General features: G+C 57.4%; 1 protein-coding gene across 1 annotated transcript in view; it reads left to right on the top strand.

Annotated features, from left to right (window-relative positions):
• Positions 1 to 19807, top strand: part of LOC121274973 (retinoic acid receptor beta-like) — a gene marked incomplete at both ends in the record, with an annotated part of 21692 nt that extends 1885 nt beyond the window's left edge. Inside the window, 2 exons of the mRNA XM_041182352.1 lie at positions 11968 to 12109; positions 19653 to 19807. Coding sequence (XP_041038286.1) covers positions 11968 to 12109; positions 19653 to 19807 — 297 coding nt within the window. The remainder of the gene's footprint in view (positions 1 to 11967; positions 12110 to 19652) is intronic.
• Positions 19808 to 20000: the final 193 nt, after the last annotated feature.

The raw sequence follows: 20000 nt of genomic DNA, 5'->3' as shown, positions 1-20000 counted from the left end.
GTCTGATGTATACACGCTCACACATTGGCATACACACACACACACACACACACACACACACTGACGTATACACGCTCACACTGGTGTACACACACACACACACAGGCACACTGACGTATACACGCTCACACACACACACATACACACGCGTGTATCCTTGTTAACATACAGCTGCACCTGAGTGGATGGAACTAGCTGGAGAGGGTCATATATATATATATATATATATATATATATACCCTTGTTCCCAGCAAACCTTCCCCCTTTTCTGGGGAACAGGACCCACACACATTCGTGGATGAGCCGGTTCGGAGGTCCTGCTCCCCCTGACCCCCCTCGGCTGGAGAATCCCTTTGGAGGGTGTCTGCGGACCTCTGACAGTACCGAACCAGAAACCCGGAATAGGGCTGCATTAACACAACCCGGAGTCAAACCCGGGGGGGAGAGGGAACAGCGCAGGGAGGGTTTACATCAGCAGAGGGATGACAGGGGCGCCAGACTTGGAACTGGCTCGATGACAACACACGGAGTGGGTCCAGCACCAAGTCTGGACGGTGTCCGGCCCAGATAAACTCGGGGACAGATCCAAAAGCTAAACATGGAGGAGGTTCAATCAGGGAGAGAGAGAGAGAGAGAGAGAGAGAGAGAGAGAGAAAAGAAAGTGGAGCGGATCCAATCAGGAGCCCTGGTGTGGGTCAGAAACAAAACCCGGAGCGGATCAGTCACTATCCCGGTGTGGATCAGTCACTATCCCGGTGTGGGTCAGTCACTATCCCGGTGTGGGTCAGATACAAATCCCGGTGTGGGTCAGTCACTATCCTGGAGCGGATCAGTCACTATCCTGGTGTGGATCAGTCACTATCCCGGTGTGGATCAGTCACTATCCCCGTGTGGATCAGTCACTATCCCGGTGTGGATCAGTCACTATCCCGGTGTGGATCAGTCACTATCCCCGTGTGGATCAGTCACTATCCCGGTGTGGATCAGTCACTATCCTGGAGCGGATCAATCACTATCCCGGTGTGGATCAGTCACTATCCCGGTGTGGATCAGTCACTATCCCGGTGTGGATCAGTCACTATCCCAGTGTGGATCAGTCACTATCCCGGTGTGGATCAGTCACTATCCCGGTGTGGATCAGTCACTATCCCCATGTGGATCAGTCACTATCCCGGTGTGGATCAGTCACTATCCCGGTGTGGATCAGTCACTATCCCGGTGTGGATCAGTCACTATCCCGGTGTGGATCAGTCACTATCCCCGTGTGGATCAGTCACTATCCCCGTGTGGATCAGTCACTATCCCGGTGTGGATCAGTCACTATCCTGGAGCGGATCAATCACTATCCCGGTGTGGGTCAGATACAAACTCCCGTGTGGATCAGATACAAACCCTGGAGAGGATCAGTCACTATCCCGGTGTGGATCAGTCACTATCCCGGTGTGGATCAGATACAAACCCTGGAGAGGATCAGTCACTATCCCGGTGTGGGTCAGATACAAACTCCCGTGTGGATCAGATACAAACCCTGGAGAGGATCAGTCACTATCCCCGTGTGGATCAGTCACTATCCTGGAGCGGATCAGTCACAATCCCGGTGTGGATCAGTCACTATCCCGGTGTGGATCAGTCACTATCCCGGTGTGGATCAGTCACTATCCCGGTGTGGATCAGTCACTATCCCGGTGTGGGTCAGTCACTATCCTGGAGCGGATCAGTCACTATCCTGGTGTGGATCAGTCACTATCCCGGTGTGGATCAGTCACTATCCTGGAGCGGATCAATCACTATCCCGGTGTGGATCAGTCACTATCCCGGTGTGGATCAGTCACTATCCCGGTGTGGATCAGTCACTATCCCGGTGTGGATCAGTCACTATCCCGGTGTGGATCAGTCACTATCCCGATGTGGATCAGTCACTATCCTGGTGTGGATCAGTCACTATCCCGATGTGGATCAGTCACTATCCCGGTGTGGATCAGTCACTAACCCCGTGTGGATCAGTCACTATCCCGGTGTGGGTCAGATACAAACCCCGGAGCGGATCAGTCACTATCCCAGTGTGGATCAGTCACCATCTCCATGTGGATCAGATACAAACCCCGGAGAGGAACAGTCACTAACCCCGTGTGGGTCAGATACAAACCCCGGAGCGGATCAGTCACAGTCCCGGTGTGGATCAGATACAAACCCCGGACCGGATCAGTCACTATCCCGGTGTGGGTCAGTCACTATCCCCGTGTGGGTCAGATACAAACCCAGGAGCGGATCAGTCACTATCCCGGTGTGGATCAGTCACTATCCCGGTGTGGATCAGTCACTATCCCCGTGTGGATCAGTCACTATCCCCGTGTGGATCAGTCACTATCCCGGTGTGGATCAGTCACTATCCTGGAGCGGATCAATCACTATCCCGGTGTGGGTCAGATACAAACTCCCGTGTGGATCAGATACAAACCCTGGAGAGGATCAGTCACTATCCCGGTGTGGATCAGTCACTATCCCGGTGTGGGTCAGATACAAACTCCCGTGTGGATCAGATACAAACTCCCGTGTGGATCAGATACAAACCCTGGTGTGGATCAGTCACTATCCCGGTGTGGATCAGTCACTATCCTGGTGTGGATCAGTCACTAACCCCGTGTGGATCAGTCACTATCCCGGTGTGGGTCAGATACAAACCCCGGAGCGGATCAGTCACTATCCCAGTGTGGATCAGTCACCATCTCCATGTGGATCAGATACAAACCCCGGAGAGGAACAGTCACTAACCCCGTGTGGGTCAGATACAAACCCCGGAGCGGATCAGTCACAGTCCCGGTGTGGATCAGATACAAACCCCGGACCGGATCAGTCACTATCCCGGTGTGGGTCAGTCACTATCCCCGTGTGGGTCAGATACAAACCCAGGAGCGGATCAGTCACTATCCCGGTGTGGATCAGTCACAATCCCGGTGTGGATCAGTCACTATCCCCGTGTGGATCAGTCACTATCCCGGTGTGGGTCAGTCACTATCCTGGGTTGGATCAGTCACTATCCCGGTGTGGATCAGTCACAATCCCGGTGTGGATCAGTCACTATCCCCGTGTGGGTCAGTCACTATCCTGGGTTGGATCAGTCACTATCCCGGTGTGGATCAGTCACAATCCCGGTGTGGATCAGTCACTATCCCCGTGTGGATCAGTCACTATCCCGGTGTGGGTCAGTCACTATCCTGGGTTGGATCAGTCACTATCCCGGTGTGGATCAGTCACAATCCCGGTGTGGATCAGTCACTATCCCCGTGTGGATCAGTCACTATCCCGGTGTGGGTCAGTCACTATCCCGGTGTAGGTCAGTCACTATCCCCGTGTGGGTCAGATACAAACCCAGGAGCGGATCAGTCACTATCCCGGTGTGGATCAGTCACAATCCCGGTGTGGATCAGTCACTATCCCCGTGTGGATCATTCACTATCCCCGTGTGGGTCAGATACAATCCCCGGAGCGGATCAGTCACTATCCCAGTGTGGATCAGTCACTATCCTGGTGTGGGTCAGATACAAACCCCGGATTGGATCAGTCACTATCCCAGAGTGGATCAGTCACTATCCCGGTGTGGATCAGTCACTATCCCAGAGTGGATCAGTCACTATCCCGGTGTGGATCAGTCACTATCCCGATGTGGGTCAGTCACTATCCCGGTGTGGATCAGTCACTATCCCAGTGTGGGTCAGATACAAACCCCGGAGCGGATCAGTCACTATCCTGGGTTGGATCAGTCACTATCCCGGTGTGGGTCAGTCACTATCCCGGTGTGGATCAGTCACTAACCTGGAGTGGATCAGTCACTATCCTGGTGTGGATCAGTCACTATCCCGGTGTGGATCAGTCACTATCCCAGTGTGGGTCAGATACAAACCCCGGAGCGGATCAGTCACTATCCTGGGTTGGATCAGTCACTATCCCGGTGTGGATCAGTCACTATCCCGGTGTGGGTCAGATACAAATCCCGGTGTGGGTCAGTCACTATCCTGGAGCGGATCAGTCACTATCCTGGTGTGGGTCAGTCACTATCCCGGTGTGGGTCAGTCACTATCCTGGTGTGGGTCAGTCACTATCCTGGAGCGGATCAGTCACTATCCTGGTGTGGGTCAGTCACTATCCTGGTGTGGGTCAGTCACTATCCTGGTGTGGGTCAGTCACTATCCTGGAGCGGATCAGTCACTATCCTGGTGTGGGTCAGTCACTATCCCGGTGTGGGTCAGTCACTATCCCCGTGTGGATCATTCACTATCACGGTGTGGGTCAGTCACTATCCCGGTGTGGATCAGTCACTATCCCGGTGTGGGTCAGAAACAAAACCCGGAGCGGATCAGTCACTATCCCGGTGTGGATCGGTCACTATCCCGGTGTGGGTCAGATACAAATCCCGGTGTGGGTCAGTCACTATCCCGGTGTGGGTCAGATACAAATCCCGGTGTGGGTCAGTCACTAACCTGGAGCGGATCAGTCACTATCCTGGTGTGGGTCAGTCACTATCCCGGTGTGGGTCAGATACAAATCCCGGTGTGGGTCAGATACAAACCCCGGAGAGGATCAGTCACTATCCCCGTGTGGATCAGTCACTATCCCGGTGTGGATCAGATACAAACTCCCGTGTGGATCAGATACAAACCCCGGAGAGGATCAGTCACTATCCCGGTGTGGATCAGTCACTATCCCGGTGTGGATCAGTCACTATCCTGGTGTGGGTCAGATACAAATCCCGGTGTGGGTCAGATACAAATCCCGGTGTGGATCAGTCACTATCCTGGTGTGGGTCAGATACAAATCCCGGTGTGGGTCAGATACAAATCCCGGTGTGGATCAGTCACTATCCCGGTGTGGATCAGTCACTATCCTGGTGTGGGTCAGATACAAATCCCGGTGTGGATCAGTCACTATCCTGGTGTGGGTCAGATACAAATCCCGGTGTGGATCAGTCACTATCCTGGTGTGGGTCAGATACAAATCCCGGTGTGGATCAGTCACTATCCTGGTGTGGGTCAGATACAAATCCCGGTGTGGGTCAGATACAAACTCCCGTGTGGATCAGATACAAACCCTGGAGAGGATCAGTCACTATCCCGGTGTGGATCAGTCACTATCCCGGTGTGGATCAGTCACTATCCCGGTGTGGATCAGTCACTATCACGGTGTGGATCAGTCACAATCCCGGTGTGGATCAGTCACTATCTCGGTGTTGGTCAGATACAAACCCCGGAGTGGATCAGTCACTATCCCGGTGTGGGTCAGATACAAACCCCGGAGTGGATCAGTCACTATCCCGGTGTGGGTCAGATACAAATCCCGGTGTGAATCAGTCACTATCCCCGTGTGGATTAGTCACTATCCCCGTGTGGGTCAGATAAAACCCCGGTGTGGATCAGTCACTGTCCTGGAGTGGATCAATCACTATCCCCATGTGGGTCAGATACAAACCCCGGAGTGGATCAGTCACTATCACGGTGTGGATCAGATACAAACCCTGGTGTGGATCAGTCACTATCCCGGTGTGGATCAGTCACTATCCCGGTGTGGATCAGTCACTATCCCGGTGTGGATCAGTCACTATCCCGGTGTGGGTCAGATACAAACCCCGGAGCGGATCAGTCACAATCCCGGTGTGGATCAGTCACTATCCCGGTGTGGGTCAGTCACTATCCCCGTGTGGATCAGTCACTATCCCGGTGTGGATCAGTCACTATCCCGGTGTGGGTCAGATACAAACCCCGGAGCGGATCAGTCACTATCCCGATGTGGATCAGTCACTATCCCGGTGTGGATCAGTCACTATCCCGGTGTGGATCAGTCACTATCCCGGTGTGGGTCAGTCACTATCCCCGTGTGGATCAGTCACTATCACGGTGTGGATCAGTCACTATCCCGGTGTGGATCAGTCACTATCCCGGTGTGGATCAGTCACTAACCCCGTGTGGATCAGTCACTATCCCGGTGTGGATCAGTCACTATCCCGGTGTGGATCAGTCACTATCCCGGTGTGGATCAGTCACTATCCTGGAGAGGATCAGTCACTATCCCCGTGTGGATCAGTCACTATCCTGGAGAGGATCAGTCACTATCCCCGTGTGGATCAGTCACTATCCTGGAGCGGATCAATCACTATCCTGGTGTGGATCAGTCACTATCCTGGAGCGGATCAATCACTATCCCGGTGTGGATCAGTCACTATCCCGGTGTGGATCAGTCACTATCCCGGTGTGGATCAGTCACTATCCTGGAGCGGATCAATCACTATCCCGGTGTGGATCAGATACAAACTCCCGTGTGGATCAGATACAAACCCTGGAGCGGATCAGTCACTATCCCGGTGTGGATCAGATACAAACTCCCGTGTGGATCAGATACAAACCCCGGAGAGGATCAGTCACTATCCCGGTGTGGATCAGTCACTATCCCGGTGTGGGTCAGATACAAATCCCGGTGTGGGTCAGATACAAATCCCGGTGTGGATCAGTCACTATCCCGGTGTGGATCAGTCACTATCCTGGTGTGGGTCAGATACAAATCCCGGTGTGGATCAGTCACTATCCTGGTGTGGGTCAGATACAAATCCTGGTGTGGGTCAGATACAAACTCCCGTGTGGATCAGATACAAACCCTGGAGAGGATCAGTCACTATCCCGGTGTGGATCAGTCACTATCCCGGTGTGGATCAGTCACTATCCCGGTGTGGATCAGTCACTATCCCGGTGTGGATCAGTCACTATCCCGGTGTGGATCAGTCACAATCCCGGTGTGGATCAGTCACTATCCCGGTGTGGATCAGTCACTATCCCGGAGAGGATCAGTCACTAACCCCGTGTGGATCAGTCACTATCCCGGTGTGGATCAGTCACTATCCCTGTGTGGATCAGTCACTATCCCGGTGTGGGTCAGATACAAATCCCGGTGTGGGTCAGATACAAATCCCGGTGTGGATCAGTCACTATCCCGGTGTGGATCAGTCACTATCCTGGTGTGGGTCAGATACAAATCCCGGTGTGGATCAGTCACTATCCTGGTGTGGGTCAGATACAAATCCTGGTGTGGGTCAGATACAAACTCCCGTGTGGATCAGATACAAACCCTGGAGAGGATCAGTCACTATCCCGGTGTGGATCAGTCACTATCCCGGTGTGGATCAGTCACTATCCCGGTGTGGATCAGTCACTATCCCGGTGTGGATCAGTCACTATCCCGGTGTGGATCAGTCACAATCCCGGTGTGGATCAGTCACTATCCCGGTGTGGATCAGTCACTATCCCGGAGAGGATCAGTCACTAACCCCGTGTGGATCAGTCACTATCCCGGTGTGGATCAGTCACTATCCCTGTGTGGATCAGTCACTATCCTGGAGAGGATCAGTCACTATCCCGGTGTGGATCAGTCACTATCCCGGTGTGGATCAGTCACTATCCTGGTGTGGATCAGTCACTATCCCGGTGTGGATCAGTCACTATCCTGGAGCGGATCAATCACTATCCTGGTGTGGATCAGTCACTATCCTGGAGCGGATCAATCACTATCCCGGTGTGGATCAGATACAAACTCCCGTGTGGATCAGATACAAACCCTGGAGCGGATCAGTCACTATCCCGGTGTGGATCAGTCACTATCCCGGTGTGGATCAGTCACTATCCAGGTGTGGGTCAGATACAAACCCCGGAGCGGATCAGTCACTATCCTGGTGTGGATCAGTCACTATCCCGGTGTGGGTCAGATACAAACCCCGGAGCGGATCAGTCACTATCCCAGTGTGGATCAGTCACCATCTCCATGTGGATCAGATACAAACCCCGGAGAGGAACAGTCACTAACCCCGTGTGGGTCAGATACAAACCCCGGAGCGGATCAGTCACAGTCCCGGTGTGGATCAGATACAAACCCCGGACCGGATCAGTCACTATCCCGGTGTGGGTCAGTCACTATCCCAGTGTGGGTCAGATACAAACCCAGGAGCGGATCAGTCACTATCCCGGTGTGGATCAGTCACAATCCCGGTGTGGATCAGTCACTATCCCCGTGTGGGTCAGATACAAACCCAGGAGCGGATCAGTCACTATCCCGGTGTGGATCAGTCACAATCCCGGTGTGGATCAGTCACTATCCCCGTGTGGATCATTCACTATCCCCGTGTGGGTCAGATACAATCCCCGGAGCGGATCAGTCACTATCCCAGTGTGGATCAGTCACTATCCCGGTGTGGGTCAGATACAAACCCCGGATTGGATCAGTCACTATCCCAGAGTGGATCAGTCACTATCCCGATGTGGGTCAGTCACTATCCCGGTGTGGATCAGTCACTATCCCAGAGTGGATCAGTCACTATCCCGATGTGGGTCAGTCACTATCCCGGTGTGGATCAGTCACTATCCCAGAGTGGATCAGTCACTATCCTGATGTGGGTCAGTCACTATCCCGGAGTGGATCAGTCACTATCCCGATGTGGGTCAGTCACTATCCCGGTGTGGATCAGTCACTATCCCAGTGTGGGTCAGATACAAACCCCGGAGCGGATCAGTCACTATCCTGGGTTGGATCAGTCACTATCCCGGTGTGGTTCAGTGACTATCCCGGTGTGGATCAGTCTCTATCCTGGATTGGGTCAGATACAAACCCTGGAGCGGATCAGTCACTACCCCCGTGTGGGTCAGATACAAACCCCGGTGTGGATCAGTCACTATCCCGGTGTGGATCAGTCACTATCCCGGTGTGGATCAGTCACTATCCTGGTGTGGATCAGTCACTTTCCCCATGTGGGTCAGATACAAACCCCGGATTGGATCAGTCACTATCCCGGTGTGGATCAGTCACTATCCTGGTGTGGGTCAGATATAAACCCCGGAGTGGATCAGTCACTATCCCCGTGTGGATCAGTCACTATCCCGGTGTGGGTCAGATACAAACCCCGGATTGGATCAGTCACTATCCCGGTGTGGATCAGTCACTATCCCCGTGTGGGTCACATACAAACCCCGGTGTGGTCAGTCGCTATCCCGGTGTGGGTCAGTCACTATCCTGGAGTGAATCAGTCACTATCCCGGTGTGGGTCAGATACAAACCCCGGAGCGGATCAATCACTATCCCGGAGTGGATCAGTCACTATCCCGGTGTGGGTCAGATACAAACCCCGGAGTGGATCAGTCACTATCCCCGTGTGGATTAGTCACTATCCCATTGTGAGCCAGATATGAACCCCGGAGTGGATCAGTCACTATCCCCGTGTGGATCAGTCACTATCCCATTGTGAGCCAGATATGAACCCCGGAGTGGATCAGTCACTATCCCGGTGTGGATCAGTCACTATCCCCGTGTGGGTCAGATACAAACCCCGGAGCGGATCAGTCACTATCCCGGTGTGGATCAGTCACTATCTCGGTGTTGGTCAGATACAAACCCCGGAGTGGATCAGTCACTATCCCGGTGTGGGTCAGATACAAACCCCGGAGTGGATCAGTCACTATCCCAGTGTGGATCAGTCACTATCCCGGTGTGGATCAGTCACTATCTCGGTGTTGGTCAGATACAAACCCCGGAGTGGATCAGTCACTATCCCGGTGTGGGTCAGATACAAACCCCGGAGTGGATCAGTCACTATCCCGGTGTGGGTCAGATACAAATCCCGGTGTGAATCAGTCACTATCCCCGTGTGGATTAGTCACTATCCCCGTGTGGGTCAGATAAAACCCCGGTGTGGATCAGTCACTGTCCCGGAGTGGATCAATCACTATCCCCATGTGGGTCAGATACAAACCCCGGAGTGGATCAGTCACTATCACGGTGTGGATCAGATACAAACCCTGGTGTGGATCAGTCACTATCCCGGTGTGGATCAGTCACTATCCCGGTGTGGATCAGTCACTATCCCGGTGTGGATCAGTCACTATCCCGGTGTGGGTCAGATACAAACCCCGGAGCGGATCAGTCACAATCCCGGTGTGGATCAGTCACTATCCCGGTGTGGGTCAGTCACTATCCCCGTGTGGATCAGTCACTATCCCGGTGTGGATCAGTCACTATCCCGGTGTGGGTCAGATACAAACCCCGGAGCGGATCAGTCACTATCCCGGTGTGGATCAGTCACTATCCCGGTGTGGGTCAGATACAAATCCCGGTGTGAATCAGTCACTATCCCCGTGTGGATCAATCACTATCCCCGTGTGGATCAGTCACTATCCCGGTGTGGATCAGTCACTATCCCGGTGTGGATCAGTCACTATCCCGGAGTGGATCAGTCATTATCCCCGTGTGGGTCAGATACAAACCCCGGAGCGGATCAGTCACTATCCCGGTGTGGATCAGTCACTATCCCGGTGTGGATCAGTCACTATCCCGGTGTGGATCAGTCACTATCCCGGTGTGGATCAGTCACTATCCCGGAGTGGATCAGTCATTATCCCCGTGTGGGTCCGATACAAACCCTGGAGTGGATCAGTCACTATCCTGGAGTGGGTCAGACACAAACCCCGGATTGGATTAGTCACTATCCCCGTGTGGGTCAGATACAAACACCGGTGTGGATCAGACTCAAACCCTGGAGCGCATCAGTCACAAACTCCAGATAAGATCAGAGAGAGAGAGAGAGAGAAAGAGACAGAGAGGCAGAGAGAGACACAGAGAGAAAGAGTTACAGTGAGAAAGAGAGAGAGATAAACGGAGAGACAAAGAGACAGAGAGAAAGAGAGAGAGAGACAGAGAGAAACAGAGCAAGAGAGCCATAGAGAGAGAGCCATAGAGAGAGAGAGACAGAGAGAAAGAGAGACAGAGAGAGAGAGAGAGACAGAGAGAAAGAGAGACAGGGAGAAAGAGAGACAGAGAGAGAGAAAGAGAGAGAGGGAGACATGGAGAAAGAGAGAGGGATAGATAGACGGATAGGTAGGGAAAGAGAGAGAGAGAAACAGATAGAGACAGAGAGAGAGAGACAGAGAGAAAGAGAGAGACAGATTGAGAGAGAGAGACAGTGAGAGAAAGACGAAGAGAGAGACAGAAACAGATAGAGAGGCAGAGAGAGAGAGAGAGAGACATGGAGAGAGAGAGACAGAGAAAGAGCGAGAGAGAAACAGAGAGAAAGAGAGAGACAGAGAGAAAGTGAGAGACATAGAGAGGGAGAGACACCGATAGAGACATAGAGAGGGAGAGACACCGATAGAGACATAGAGAGGGTGAGACACCGATAGAGACATAGAGAGGGAGAGACACTGATAGAGACATAGAGAGGGAGAGACACTGATAGAGACATAGAGAGGGTGAGACACCGATAGAGACATAGAGAGGGAGAGACACTGATAGAGACATAGAGAGGGAGAGACACTGATAGAGACATAGAGAGGGTGAGACACCGATAGAGACATAGAGAGGGAGAGACACTGATAGAGACATAGAGAGGGAGAGACACTGATAGAGACATAGAGAGGGTGAGACACCGATAGAGACATAGAGAGGGTGAGACACCGATAGAGACATAGAGAGGGTGAGACACCGATAGAGACATAGAGAGGGAGAGACACTGATAGAGACAGGGAGAGAGGGAGAGACATCGATAGAGACATAGAGAGGGAGAGACACTGATAGAGACAGGGAGAGAGGGAGAGACATCGATAGAGACATAGAGAGAAAGAGACACCGATAGAGACAGAGAGAGAGGGAGAAACAGAGAGAGAGAGACAGAGTGAGAGAGAGAGAGAGAGAGAGTGGTTGGGGATGAAGACTAGACCTTCCCAGCTTCCATTGTTGGTTCTTGCCCAATGGTCCTGACCGTCCCACCTGGACAGATCAGTCCTGTGTCCGTCTCCTGCCCCCCTCAGAGTCTCGGCTTCCCCCTTTACCCTGATTGAGGTCTTGTGATATCTCCGGTGTCGGTGAGCTGTGGTGTGTATGGGTGTGAAGAGCGCTCGGTTGAATTGTGCTGTGTTGTGAGTGTGTGTGTGTCCCCCTGTGTCTCAGGGTTTCTTCCGACGAAGTATCCAGAAGAACATGCTCTACACCTGCCATCGAGATAAGAGCTGTGCCATCAATAAAGTGACGAGGAATCGCTGCCAGTACTGTCGCTTACAGAAATGTTTCGATGTCGGAATGTCAAAGGAATGTAAGAGCATTGTCTGCAAAATCCAGAGTGCCTCAAACACTCAATACCTCATGTCCCAGTGTCCCTCCCTCACTCCGCTCCCTCTGACTCCGCTCCCTCTGTCCCTCCCTCACTCCGCTCCCCCTCCCTCCCTCACTCCGCTCCCTCTCACTCCGCTCCCTCTGTCCCTCCCTCACTCCGCTCCCCCTCCCTCCCTCACTCCACTCCCTCTCCCTCCCTCACTCCGCTCCCTCTCACTCCGCTCCCTCTGTCCCTCCCTCACTCCGCTCCCTCTGTCCCTCCCTCACTCCACTCCCTCTCCCTCCCTCACTCCGCTCCCTCTCACTCTGCTCCCTCTGTCCCTCCCTCACTCCGCTCCCTCTCACTCCCTCACTCCGCTCCCTCTGTCCCTCCCTCACTCCGCTCCCTCTGTCCCTCCCTCACTCCGCTCCCCCTCCCTCCCTCACTCCGCTCCCTCTCACTCCCTCTGTCCCTCCCTCACTCCGCTCTCTCTCCCTCCCTCTGTCCCTCCCTCACTCCGCTCCCTCTCTCTCCCTCACTCCGCTCCCTCTCACTCCCTCACTCTGCTCCCTCTGTCCCTCCCTCACTCCACTCCCTCTCCCTCCCTCACTCCGCTCCCTCTCACTCCCTCACTCCGCTCCCTCTCACTCCGCTCCCTCTGTCCCTCCCTCACTCCGCTCCCTCTGACTCCGCTCCCTCTGTCCCTCCCTCACTCCGCTCCCTCTCACTCCGCTCCCTCTGTCCCTCCCTCACTCCGCTCCCTCTGTCCCTCCCTCACTCCGCTCCCTCTCACTCCCTCACTCCGCTCCCTCTGTCCCTCCCTCACTCCGCTCCCTCTGTCCCTCCCTCACTCCGCTCCCTCTCACTCCGCTCCCTCTGTCCCTCCCTCACTCCGCTCCCTCTCACTCCGCTCCCTCTGTCCCTCCCTCACTCCGCTCCCCCTCCCTCCCTCACTCCGCTCCCTCTCACTCCGCTCCCTCTGTCCCTCCCTCACTCCACTCCCTCTGTCCCTCCCTCACTCCGCTCCCTCTGTCCCTCCCTCACTCCGCTCCCTCTGTCCCTCCCTCACTCCGCTCCCTCTGTCCCTCCCTCACTCCGCTCCCTCTGTCCCTCCCTCACTCCGCTCCCTCTGTCCCTCCCTCACTCCGCTCCCTCTGTCCCTCCCTCACTCCACTCTCTCTCCCTCCCTCTGTCCCTCCCTCACTCCGCTCCCTCTGTCCCTCCCTCACTCCACTCTCTCTCCCTCCCTCTGTCCCTCCCTCACTCCGCTCCCTCTGTCCCTCCCTCACTCCGCTCCCTCTGTCCCTCCCTCACTCCACTCTCTCTCCCTCCCTCTGTCCCTCCCTCACTCCGCTCCCTCTCACTCTGCTCCCTCTGTCCCTCCCTCACTCCACTCTCTCTCCCTCCCTCACTCCGCTCCCTCTCCCTCCCTCACTCCGCTCCCTCTCCCTCACTCACTCCGCTCCCTCTGTCCCTCCCTCACTCCGCTCCCTCTGTCCCTCCCTCACTCCGCTCCCCCTCCCTCCCTCACTCCGCTCCCTCTGTCCCTCCCTCACTCCGCTCCCCCTCCCTCCCTCACTCCGCTCCCTCTCACTCCCTCACTCCGCTCCCTCTGTCCCTCCCTCACTCCGCTCCCTCTGTCCCTCCTTCACTCAGCTCCCCCTCCCTCCCTCACTCCGCTCCCTCTCACTCCGCTCCCTCTGTCCCTCCCTCACTCCGCTCCCTCTGTCCCTCCTTCACTCCGCTCCCTCTGTCCCTCCCTCACTCCGCTCCCTCTCACTCCGCTCCCTCTGTCCCTCCCTCACTCCGCTCCCCCTCCCTCCCTCACTCCGCTCCCTCTGTCCCTCCCTCACTCCGCTCCCTCTGTCCCTCCCTCACTCCGCTCCCCCTCCCTCCCTCACTCCGCTCCCTCTCACTCCCTCTGTCCCTCCCTCACTCCGCTCTCTCTCCCTCCCTCTGTCCCTCCCTCACTCCGCTCCCTCTGTCCCTCCCTCACTCCGCTCCCTCTGTCCCTCCCTCACTCCACTCCCTCTCCCTCCCTCACTCCGCTCCCTCTCACTCCGCTCCCTCTGTCCCTCCCTCACTCCGCTCCCCCTCCCTCCCTCACTCCGCTCCCTCTGTCCCTCCCTCACTCCGCTCCCTCTGTCCCTCCCTCACTCCGCTCCCCCTCCCTCCCTCACTCCGCTCCCTCTCACTCCCTCTGTCCCTCCCTCACTCCACTCTCTCTCCCTCCCTCTGTCCCTCCCTCACTCCGCTCCCTCTGTCCCTCCCTCACTCCGCTCCCTCTCACTCCCTCACTCCGCTCCCTCTGTCCCTCCCTCACTCCGCTCCCTCTCCCTCCCTCACTCCGCTCCCTCTCCCTCCCTCACTCCGCTCCCTCTCACTCCGCTCCCTCTGTCCCTCCCTCACTCCGCTCCCTCTGACTCCGCTCCCTCTGTCCCTCCCTCACTCCGCTCCCTCTCACTCCGCTCCCTCTGTCCCTCCCTCACTCCGCTCCCTCTGTCCCTCCCTCACTCCGCTCCCTCTGTCCCTCCCTCACTCCGCTCCCTCTGTCCCTCCCTCACTCCGCTCCCTCTGTCCCTCCCTCACTCCACTCTCTCTCACTCCCTCACTCCGCTCCCTCTGTCCCTCCCTCACTCCACTCTCTCTCCCTCCCTCTGTCCCTCCCTCACTCCGCTCCCTCTCACTCTGCTCCCTCTGTCCCTCCCTCACTCCACTCTCTCTCCCTCCCTCACTCCGCTCCCTCTCCCTCCCTCACTCCGCTCCCTCTCCCTCACTCACTCCGCTCCCTCTGTCCCTCCCTCACTCCGCTCCCTCTGTCCCTCCCTCACTCCGCTCCCCCTCCCTCCCTCACTCCGCTCCCTCTGTCCCTCCCTCACTCCGCTCCCCCTCCCTCCCTCACTCCGCTCCCTCTCCCTCCCTCACTCCGCTCCCTCTGTCCCTCCCTCACTCCGCTCCCTCTGTCCCTCCCTCACTCCGCTCCCTCTCACTCCGCTCCCTCTGTCCCTCCCTCACTCCGCTCCCTCTGTCCCTCCCTCACTCCACTCCCCCTCCCTCCCTCACTCCGCTCCCTCTCACTCTGCTCCCTCTGTCCCTCCCTCACTCCGCTCCCCCCTCCCTCCCTCACTCCGCTCCCTCTGTCCCTCCCTCACTCCGCTCCCTCTGTCCCTCCCTCACTCCGCTCCCCCTCCCTCCCTCACTCCGCTCCCTCTCACTCCCTCTGTCCCTCCCTCACTCCGCTCTCTCTCCCTCCCTCTGTCCCTCCCTCACTCCGCTCCCTCTGTCCTTCCCTCACTCCGCTCCCTCTCACTCCCTCACTCCACTCCCTCTGTCCCTCCCTCACTCCGCTCCCCCTCCCTCCCTCACTCCGCTCCCTCTCCCTCCCTCACTCCGCTCCCTCTCACTCCGCTCCCTCTGTCCCTCCCTCACTCCGCTCCCTCTGACTCCGCTCCCTCTGTCCCTCCCTCACTCCGCTCCCTCTCACTCCGCTCCCTCTGTCCCTCCCTCACTCCGCTCCCTCTGTCCCTCCCTCACTCCGCTCCCTCTGTCCCTCCCTCACTCCGCTCCCTCTGTCCCTCCCTCACTCCGCTCCCTCTGTCCCTCCCTCACTCCACTCTCTCTCCCTCCCTCTGTCCCTCCCTCACTCCGCTCCCTCTGTCCCTCCCTCACTCCACTCTCTCTCCCTCCCTCTGTCCCTCCCTCACTCCGCTCCCTCTGTCCCTCCCTCACTCCGCTCCCTCTGTCCCTCCCTCACTCCACTCTCTCTCCCTCCCTCTGTCCCTCCGTCACTCCGCTCCCTCTCACTCTGCTCCCTCTGTCCCTCCCTCACTCCACTCTCTCTCCCTCCCTCACTCCGCTCCCTCTCCCTCCCTCACTCCGCTCCCTCTCCCTCACTCACTCCGCTCCCTCTGTCCCTCCCTCACTCCGCTCCCTCTGTCCCTCCCTCACTCCGCTCCCCCTCCCTCCCTCACTCCGCTCCCTCTGTCCCTCCCTCACTCCGCTCCCCCTCCCTCCCTCACTCCGCTCCCTCTCCCTCCCTCACTCCGCTCCCTCTGTCCCTCCCTCACTCCGCTCCCTCTGTCCCTCCTTCACTCAGCTCCCCCTCCCTCCCTCACTCCGCTCCCTCTCACTCCGCTCCCTCTGTCCCTCCCTCACTCCGCTCCCTCTGTCCCTCCTTCACTCCGCTCCCTCTGTCCCTCCCTCACTCCGCTCCCTCTCACTCCGCTCCCTCTGTCCCTCCCTCACTCCGCTCCCTCTGTCCCTCCCTCACTCCGCTCCCTCTCACTCCGCTCCCTCTGTCCCTCCCTCACTCCGCTCCCTCTGTCCCTCCCTCACTCCGCTCCCCCTCCCTCCTTCACTCCGCTCCCTCTGTCCCTCCCTCACTCCGCTCCCTCTCACTCCGCTCCCTCTGTCCCTCCCTCACTCCGCTCCCTCTCACTCCGCTCCCTCACTCCGCTCCCTCTGTCCCTCCCTCACTCCGCTCCCTCTGTCCCTCCCTCACTCCGCTCCCTCTGTCCCTCCCTCACTCCGCTCCCTCTGTCCCTCCCTCACTCCGCTCCCTCTGTCCCTCCCTCACTCCACTCTCTCTCCCTCCCTCTGTCCCTCCCTCACTCCGCTCCCTCTGTCCCTCCTTCACTCAGCTCCCTCTCACTCACTCACTCCGCTCCCTCTCACTCTGCTCCCTCTCCCTCACTCACTCCGCTCCCTCTGTCCCTCCCTCACTCCGCTCCCTCTGTCCCTCCCTCACTCCACTCTCTCTCCCTCCCTCTGTCCCTCCCTCACTCTGCTCCCTCTCCCTCACTCACTCCACTCTCTCTCCCTCCCTCTGTCCCTCCCTCACTCCGCTCCCTCTCCCTCCCTCTGTCCCTCCCTCACTCCGCTCCCTCTGTCCCTCCCTCACTCCGCTCCCTCTCCCTCCCTCACTCCGCTCCCTCTGTCCCTCCCTCACTCCGCTCCCTCTGTCCCTCCTTCACTCAGCTCCCCCTCCCTCCCTCACTCCGCTCCCTCTCACTCCGCTCCCTCTGTCCCTCCCTCACTCCGCTCCCTCTGTCCCTCCCTCACTCCGCTCCCTCTGTCCCTCCTTCACTCAGCTCCCCCTCCCTCCCTCACTCCGCTCCCTCTCACTCCGCTCCCTCTGTCCCTCCCTCACTCCGCTCCCTCTGTCCCTCCTTCACTCCGCTCCCTCTGTCCCTCCCTCACTCCGCTCCCTCTCACTCCGCTCCCTCTGTCCCTCCCTCACTCCGCTCCCTCTGTCCCTCCCTCACTCCGCTCCCTCTGTCCCTCCCTCACTCCGCTCCCTCTCACTCCGCTCCCTCTGTCCCTCCCTCACTCCGCTCCCTCTGTCCCTCCCTCACTCCGCTCCCTCTGTCCCTCCCTCACTCCGCTCCCTCTGTCCCTCCCTCACTCCACTCTCTCTCCCTCCCTCTGTCCCTCCCTCACTCCACTCTCTCTCCCTCCCTCTGTCCCTCCCTCACTCCGCTCCCTCTGTCCCTCCCTCACTCCACTCCCTCTCACTCCCTCACTCTGCTCCCTCTGTCCCTCCCTCACTCCACTCTCTCTCACTCCGCTCCCTCTGTCCCTCCTTCACTCAGCTCCCCCTCCCTCCCTCACTCCACTCCCTCTCCCTCCCTCACTCCACTCCCTCTGTCCCTCCCTCACTCCGCTCCCTCTCACTCCCTCACTCCGCTCCCTCTCACTCTGCTCCCTCTGTCCCTCCCTCACTCCACTCTCTCTCCCTCCCTCTGTCCCTCCCTCACTCCACTCTCTCTCACTCCGCTCCCTCTGTCCCTCCTTCACTCAGCTCCCCCTCCCTCCCTCACTCCACTCCCTCTCCCTCCCTCACTCCACTCCCTCTGTCCCTCCTCACTCCGCTCCCTCTCACTCCCTCACTCCGCTCCCTCTCACTCTGCTCCCTCTGTCCCTCCCTCACTCCACTCTCTCTCCCTCCCTCTGTCCCTCCCTCACTCTGCTCCCTCTCCATTACTCACTCCGCTCCCTCTCTCTCCCTCACTTCACTCCCTCTCACTCCCTCACTCCGCTCCCTCTGTCCCTCCCTCACTCCGCTCCCTCTGTCCCTCCCTCACTCCGCTCCCTCTCTCTCCCTCACTTCACTCCCTCTCACTCCCTCACTCCGCTCCCTCTGTCCCTCCCTCACTCCGCTCCCTCTGTCCCTCCCTCACTTCAGTCCCTCTGTTCCTCCCTCACTCCGCTCCCTCTCTCTCCCTCACTCCGCTCCCTCTGTGCCTCCCTCACTCCGCTCGCTCTCACTCCTCTCATTCTCTCACTCTGTCATTTCCCTCAATCTCTCTCCCTTTCACTCTTTCTATCTGTCTCTCCTGCTCTGTACCCCCATCTCTCTCTCCCACTCTTTCTATCTCTGTCTCTCCACCACTGGCTCTCTCTCTTGCTATCTGTCTCTCTCTCTCTCTCTATCTCTCTTGTCACTCTGACTTTCTCCCTCTCTCTATTTGTGTCTCTGTCTCTGTGTCTCTATGAGTCTCCCTCAATTGCACAAACTCTGTAATATGATCTCTCCCTGTCTCTCTCTGTCTCCCAGTCCCTATGACCCTCGCTATGTCTGTAAACTCCTCCAGCCCCTACACCCCTCCCTATCTCTGTAACCTCCTCCAGACCCTACACCCCTCCCTATCTCTGTAAACTCCTCCAGCCCCTACACCCCTCCCTATCTCTGTAACCTCCTCCAGCCCCTACACCCCTCCCTATCTCTGTAAACTCCTCCAGCCCCTACACCCCTCCCTATCTCTGTAACCTCCTCCAGCACCTACAACCCTCCCTATCTCTGTAACCTCCTCCAGCACCTACAACCCTCCCTATCACTGTAACCTCCTCCAGCCCCTACAACCCTCCCTATCTCTGTAACCTCCTCCAGCCCCTACAACCCTCCCTATCTCTGTAACCTCCTCCAGCACCTACAACCCTCCCTATCACTGTAACCTCCTCCAGCCCCTACACCCCTCCCTATCTCTGTAACCTCCTCCAGCCCCTACACCCCACCCTATCTCTGTAACCTCCTCCAGCCCCTACAACCCTCCCTATCACTGTAACCTCCTCCAGCTTCTACACCCCACCCTATCTCTGTAACCTCCTCCAGCCCCTACACCCCTCCCTATCTCTGTAACCTCCTCCAGCCCCTACAACCCTCCCTATCACTGTAACCTCCTCCAGCCCATACAACCCTCCCTATCTCTGTAACCTCCTCCAGCCCCTACAACCCTCCCTATGTCTGTAACCTCCTCCAGCCCCTACAACCCTCCTATCACTGTAACCTCCTCCAGCTCCTACACCCCACCCTATCTCTGTAACCTCCTCCAGCCACTACAACCCTCCCTATCTCTGTAACCTCCTCCAGCTCCCTACACCCCTCCCTATCTCTGTAACCTCCTCCAGCTCCTACACCCCTCCCTATCTCTGTAACCTCCTCCAGCCCCTACACCCCTCCCTATCTCTGTAACCTCCTCCAGCCCGCACCCCCCTCCCTATCTCAGGATTTTGGAAGTCTGAATGCCTCTCCTTGTGTTGATAGCTGTCAGGAATGATCGGAACAAGAAGAAGCAGATGAAGGAAGAGCTGGCCGAGAGCTACAAGATGACCCCGGCAGTGGAGGAGCTGATTCACAAAGTGTGTCGCGCTCACCAGGAGACCTGTCCATCCCTCTGTCAACTTGGGAAGTACACAACGGTGAGGAGGGGGAGAGGGGGAGGGAGAGGGAGAGGGAGAGAGAGAGAGAGAGGGAGAGAGAGGGGAGGGAGAGAGAGCGAGTGAGAGAGAGAGAGGGAGAGAGAGGGGGAGAGGGAGTGAGAGAGAGAGAGGGGGAGAGAGGGAGAGGGGGAGGGAGTGAGAGAGAGGGAGTGAGAGAGAGGGGAGGGAGAGA

The sequence above is a fragment of the Carcharodon carcharias genome (genome assembly GCF_017639515.1).
Source record: "Carcharodon carcharias isolate sCarCar2 chromosome 39 unlocalized genomic scaffold, sCarCar2.pri SUPER_39_unloc_34, whole genome shotgun sequence".
NCBI lineage: Eukaryota > Metazoa > Chordata > Chondrichthyes > Lamniformes > Lamnidae > Carcharodon > Carcharodon carcharias.
The sequence above is the reverse complement of the archived record's forward strand: the minus strand, read 5'-3'. Positions and strand labels throughout refer to the sequence as shown.